Source organism: Solanum verrucosum, unplaced genomic scaffold (assembly GCF_900185275.1).
Source record: "Solanum verrucosum unplaced genomic scaffold, falcon-dt-bn FXZP01000139.1, whole genome shotgun sequence".
Classification (NCBI taxonomy): domain Eukaryota; kingdom Viridiplantae; phylum Streptophyta; class Magnoliopsida; order Solanales; family Solanaceae; genus Solanum; species Solanum verrucosum.
The window spans coordinates 961962-968716 of record NW_026020364.1 but is presented as its reverse complement, the minus strand read 5'-3'; the positions used below and the strand labels follow the sequence as shown (position 1 = coordinate 968716).

Below are 6755 nucleotides of genomic sequence, written 5' to 3'. Positions count from 1 at the left end.
AACTTAATGCAATGCTTATTAGTTATAACTATCACATATTTAACTTTTATAGTGGATATACAATTTTTCAACTCAAAAATAAATTTTTTTATAATTGAAGAGTCAGTCTTCCTTTTTTATATATAAAAATAATGTTTAGCTTACTTAGATAACACTTAGAGGAGTAGAAGCGTAGAAACTTGATCAATATGAAATGAATAAAGAGATGTCATGTATTTTTGTACACAACTTTTAAATTGACCATTAACATGAGGAATTTCTTATTCAGATAAATATTTTAAAATCATTATGAAAAAAATTTGAAAATGAATAAATTATTTAATTTACGCAAAATCTCTCTATTGAAAGAAAATAATAAATAATTTTTTTTCATATATTAATTTGAGAGAGTGTACCAACATATTCTCTTAATTCTTTCATTCTTATTTATTTTTAATCATAATATATTTTTGAAACGTTTGTATAAGAAATATATAATTATCATATTTAGTTTTTTCAAAAATGTTATTTGATGATCGTGCGCATGCATTTATATGATTTGTTCCTTTAGTTATATAAAATTTTATGATATTAAGTACATTGCATGAAAAATATGATGATAATTATATTTTAATAAAATCAAAATGATGTAATATATTTGAACAATTAAATAAATTTTAATAATCTCCGCGCAACGTGCGGGCACGTATACTAGTATAATACAACAACACAAATAAGCCAAAAATATCAACAGTTGTTCGAGAATTACAAATAACAAAAATGTATCCGAAAAAAATAAAATTCATCATCACTACTTAGAAAACAATGTTTGAGAACAACAAGAAAAAATTAATAATCATATTTCGCTTTAAAAAGATATCACATTTACATCAAACATGAGTTAAGAGAACAAATATCACAAATTAAAATTTTCTCGAGTTTGTTTTTCTATTTTAAGCATCAAATTTTAAAATTGTTAATGAATACTTGAAAAGTTCTTTTTCTTTAAAACAAAAAAAAGCCCTAATGTTTTCCAAATAAATAAAGTCTTCACCTTACTTGCGAAGAGAGAGAAATTGATAGTTAGAATGGAAGAAGTAGTTGTCGGAAGATGAAACGTTGAAGCAGTCTGAAGTTGAAAGTTGCTGGAGGAGTTGGTTGGAAGAACAGAACAATTTTCAACTTTGAGAGAAAAAGCAGCCGTGAGATTGAGAGAGACGTACAATTGAGGAGAATGTTTGAGAGAGGGAGTGAAGATTTTGTTTATTTTAAGCGTGGATTGTTTTGTACTTTTAAAAAGATTAAAAGTCTTTGAAAATGTTAATGAGTCCCCAATTAACTTAATCTAATATTTTGGTCAAAATAATCACCAATACTTAATTGAAGACTTAAATAACTCACCACCACAAATATAGATTTCATGATTGAAATTTGAAACCATACTCAACTCACCACAAACCCAGCCAAGATCAAGCGATTCCAAATTAGTCAGATCACCTATAGGACTCCTGTGTATCCATTTCATTTAAATCAGGCCCAATTCAAAATTTTAGGGAGATAAGAAGGTGACAACAGTAAAGCTCAGTTGGTGCAAATGGCTTTAGCATTACTCACCATCAATCTTGAGAAATTCCATGGACTCACTCAACACACTTAAGTTCACAAAGCGACACTCTATCCACCAAAGTTACAACAATTCACTCAATTAGCTGCTGAGCTACATAAACAATTGAACTTCAATTGAAGCCATTGAAATACAACAATATTAATGAGTTGCACAAACAATACAACTGAGAAATGTAAGGTTCTCTTCACTGCCTGCTATAATTCATCTGCATATGGTAACTTGCAGGGACCAGCCCGATCCTTTGACTTATATTGGCCTAGCACTTCAGCAACAGTTCTACAACGGCATTGCTTTCCAGGTCGAAGAACATCCCCATAAACAGCCATTTCAATAACATCAAGCTCTTTATCTGCATGGCCCAAGTTTTATGGCAAGTATCAGGAGTAATAGAGTAAAATGTCACTGCTGCAAACAAAAAATGGCATAATACATAAATGTGTCATTTAACTTGGCCTCACGCACATTTATGCCCTCTAACTTTGGGTATGCACAATAGACACTTAAACTTGTATAAAGTCACACGCATCCTACGTGGCATCCTACATGCCAATTTGAGTCCTACATGGGGCCTAACGCGTATTATGCCAGGTAGGACACTCATGTGTCTACTTATTCAACGTTATACAAGTTTGAGTATCTACATTGTGCACACCCAAAGTTGGAGGACATAAATGTGAGTTGAAGCTAATTTAAAGAGCATATTTATGTATTATGCCAAAAAAAATTGACAACTTTAATTTTTTTTTTTCTTTTGATAATCGAGAAATCCGTCTGTGACCCGCCCTTTGGACCAATCACAGCCTTCTAAACTCGGTGGATAATGGACCCACCCCTCTACCCCTCTCCACTTAAATACCGGGCTTCACTTTGCACGGTGTGGGGCTTGAACCTGCGACCTAAGCCACGAATCCTCCACCTTTTGCCACTTGAGCTAGGCCTTGGGGTAGGGGTGTTCATGGTTTGGATAAATATCGATCTGAACCGAAAAATCAAATCAAACTGATTAAATGAACCGATTTAATTTGGGTTTTGGTTTGGTTTAGTTTTAGATTGTTAAGAACCGATAATATTTGGTTTGGTTATGATTTTGTTCAAAAAAAATCAAAGAAATAACCGAAACAAACCAACAAGTTATATACATAAATTTTATTATTATACATACATAATATATTAGATTCATAAACAATTTTAAAGATTTTATATATGTTTCATCAAAATTTATTTATAATTTACTTATGAAAGAAAAAATGTCCAAGGTGAGAACATTTTTCTTATTGGTTTCATGTATATGAGTGTCTATGGAAATTCTTTGTGAGACTGAAAATGTCAGTCTCTTCCTTCTATGCCAAAATAGTGAATTTTGAAGTTTTATTCAGTAAATTCAATGATCAAAAGTTATGTAATGCCAGTCATTATAACTATTTTTTTGCTTGAATGGATTGTTGTCACTTTTTTTACATTTTGAATGAATTGTTTCTTTTATTTTTATGTATGGTTAATAACCGAATAATGAACCAAACCAAACCAAAACCAAAAACAACCAAACCGATAAATGTATATTATATTTGGTTTGGTTTGGTTTTGATAATTTTAAAACCGATTAAGTTGGTTTGGTTTTGGTTTTGACCAATAACCGACCCAAACCAAACCGTGAACACCCCTACCTTGAGGGCTTGACAACTTTAATATATATGTCCAATTTTGTGTGAAGTTGGAAAGAATGGCTAATCACTATACATTTTAAGGGACTTCAAGGGTGGATAACTTATGTTAGAATCCATAGAAAATCGTATACCATATACCATTTTCCACCCTAACCTTCCAGACAAGAATATCTCTATTTGTCCTAATTGTGTAGAAGAAGGCGGCATTATTAGTCCCCTATTCTTACCGGTCTATATACTTTGTACAAAAACAAAACAAAAATGAAAAAGAAATACCACACCCATTCCATTAACTACAGTTGCCAAAGCTGTTGTGCTACAAGCATGTGCTATATAATGAAAGAACGGGTAAGACTTGCACAACTAGGGAGAGGGATCTAACCAGTTGAAAGATCCAAGCAAATGTTATTGGTCCTATCCTTAGTGAGAAGATAATATAGAGATCGTAAGCTTTGCTACTCTGAGGAAGTTAGGCAGCATCTACCAAGATAAAGAAATTTCTTTATGTATTTAAACTATGTCTAGCTAACATAACAAAAGAATTCTTCTAGGTGGAAGAATATAGTTCTCCTTTGCTTGATCTTTTACAAGAGTATCTTATCTCTGATAGGATCTACATTGTCAAAGAATAGTCAAGCAAAAAAAAAATGAAAACGAAAGAACAATCACAAAGAAGATACAATCTACATAGTTTCAAAAGAACTGTCTAAATCCACGTTCACATAAAAGAAAAACAGTTCTATTACTTGTCGTGTTCTGTAACACCTGTTTCTACATCATACCTTCTCACTACAGTAATGCAATAAGAGCTAGGACTCAATTCTAAACAAAACTTCAATTTGGATTCAGCAACCAGCTTAGAATCAAAAACCTTCTCTAACTGCTACTGGCCGTAGGAGGCACAAAAAGATGTACAAGTAAAGATTAATCTTAATGTGACGGATTCATACTGTATTACTGCCCCGAATCTGATGAATGTTTTTTTTTTATAGAAATGAGACCTTAGCAGGGACCAAAAGAGTACTGAATGGAAAAGTATTTATCTGAGAAGGAAATCCCCACAAAAACCATCACAATGACAACCATGAAAACGCAACTTGGGTTCAAACCAAATACCAAACAAAAGCAATTTTTCACATAATTTCTTATTATAATGCAAAACAATTTGCCTTCCACTTTAATTGATATTACATCTCTATACCTCCATTTATGAACAGTGTCAAATTATCTAGTTAAACCTGAAAACATGGAAATACCTAAAAACTGCCATAAAAATAAAATCATTACAACAAGTACAATGACACTTTAAAGTTTAATCCCAGATGTTAACAAGATCATTTCAGGATAATGTTCGGAAGTGATCCAGTAATCCAGTGGCAGATCAGGCAATGACTTTTAGCTCTAAAATTACCAAGGAAATCACAGACTTCTAATCTTAAGAGGCTACAGAAGTAACAAAACTATCATATAGCTCACATATCTCCACTGGTGTGGCTAGTCCAGAAGCCATAGAGATCGATACCGTGACAAGTGATAGAAGCAGAACAAATAGGGAAAGATCAAAGTAGAATACCAGTGAACTTGATATCACAGGAGTAGCTTTTTAACCGACTAATATCAATCTCATCCTTATTGGATTTAAGCCTGTTCACCCTTGTCTGAAGGATCTGGCAATTCTCTGCTATGGACTCACCCCCTGCATAAGAAAACACATTTTAAATGGTGCATTAACCATATATTGACCACCAAATAAAAGCTTAAGAGACCCATCTCCACCTCTATCACCCAACCACCGGACGTGAAAAGAAATAGAAAAGGAAACTTTTCATCGGTTAATATTCTATCCAAATGATTAAAATCACTAAACAACAAAAATCCAAAATCAGTTTTCGGTGTGAATCAACAACATACTCCCTGAAATCCACAAGTGTGGTCTGGGAAAGGTATGATGAACCCGGACCTTAACCCCCTACCTTTGTGGGGTTGATAGGTTGTTTCTAATAGATCTTCGGCTCAAAATAGGTGTAATCAAAGAAAAATAACAACAAAATAGCAAAATAAACAAAGCAAATGAAGCAAAAGGTAGTAGTAAAAATAAAGAATAACATACTACAACAACAACATATCCAGTAATCTTTGTGAAGTAGAGAGATTGTTTCCAATAGACCCTTCACTCAAAAGAAAAGTTTCTGGCGCAGGAAAACTACATATGAGATTCTTCCCTGTCAACATAAATGACGAATGACTACATAGAACATCATCTCCCTTATATAAAACAACTATTTCAGCCTTGCAACTCCCTCCTTATATCTAACCTATTCAAACAAAATTATACACTAAATTCCAACAGCACAAAGAAAGTTAGTTTTCCCAGTAAATTACAGGGGCAAATTAGAACTTTATATCTAAAATAAACAAAGCCTCAATTCCAAATTAGCTGGGATTGAGAATATACATCGTATATATCAAACTCCGAACCCATTTCCAAAAATTGAGTTAAAGAGTAATAAACAAACAATCAATCCTCAATGACAAGTTGATGACGGAATGTTCAAGAACAAACTAGTTGGTTTAGGGTAAAAATAGGGGAAAGAGACTAATGGGAGGGAAGAAGGTAGACCTTTGGAAAAGGGAATGATGTGATCATATTCAAAGCAAAGACAGCCTTGACAATTGAAGAGGCGTTTGCAGAGAATGTTTCCGGCGGAATCTTTCCGCCAGCGTTCAGGATGTCGACCGGGTACAGTCTCAGCCTTGGCCCAGCAGATCCTTTTAGCTTCACCGTCAAAAGTCCTTGGTCTCTCTCCTTGAGATCGAGTAGGTGAGCTTGAAGAGCTCATCTCACAAACCCACTTTACTTGCTCGATCCAGGAGATTCATACATTACACAAGCAAGGAACCCTCTATAAATAGTGAAATAGTGCAAAGAGGGAATCATTTTCTGTATCCGTGATAGTCCTCATACATGGGTTAAAGCTCAAACTCATTCTTAAATTTTCACATGGAGTATTAATAGCTCCTTATGTTCGTAATATTGGAGCACTTTTGGTCCTCCAAAATTTTGCCTATTTTTTAATATTGATTTTATCCATAACTTATGTATGATATGTTCAATCGTCATTTTATATATTTAATAGAAATAATAATTCCATATGAGAGAATGTGAGAAGAAAAATATCTTGTTTTGTTCAGTAGAAATTGTATTGCATGTAAAGTCGAGAGGTTCATCACGATAATTTCACGTGCAATAGTACAAATTTTTTTTCGTTTCTTCCAACGTCATATGTTAAGATGTTCTTAGTTTAGCTGCAGTAATACTTCTACTGAACATAACAATGTGTTCTTCTTATCACATTCTCTCACATAGAGTTATTATTTCTACTAAATATATAAAAAGACAATTGGACATTCCTTACATAAAATTGTGGACAAAATTAATGTTAAAAAATAGGCAAAATTTTGGAGAATGACCAAAAGTGCAACAA

The 6755-nt window shown here is 33.1% G+C and overlaps 1 protein-coding gene across 1 annotated transcript; it reads right to left on the bottom strand.

Moving 5' to 3' along the window:
• Positions 1-1669: 1669 nt before the first annotated feature.
• Positions 1670-6155, bottom strand: LOC125837818 (uncharacterized). Its single transcript, XM_049516890.1, has 3 exons — positions 5891-6155; positions 4844-4966; positions 1670-1955 (listed from the first exon to the last, which is right to left on the bottom strand). Exons 1-3 carry the CDS (start codon positions 6108-6110, stop codon positions 1801-1803), a joined length of 498 nt encoding a protein of 165 aa, XP_049372847.1. The 5' UTR covers positions 6111-6155; the 3' UTR covers positions 1670-1800.
• Positions 6156-6755: the final 600 nt, after the last annotated feature.

Bases quoted from the DNA above. Each gene is read 5' to 3' on its own strand.
- LOC125837818 (XM_049516890.1), bottom strand. From the start codon at position 6,110: ATGAGCTCTTCAAGCTCACCTACTCGATCTCAAGGAGAGAGACCAAGG. The intron at 4,967-5,890 runs GTCTACCTTCTT...TTTCTTATGCAG, and splicing joins CATCATTCCCTTTTCCAAAG to GGGGTGAGTCCATAGCAGAG. The intron at 1,956-4,843 runs GTATTCTACTTT...TGGGCCATGCAG, and splicing joins CTGTGATATCAAGTTCACTG to ATAAAGAGCTTGATGTTATT.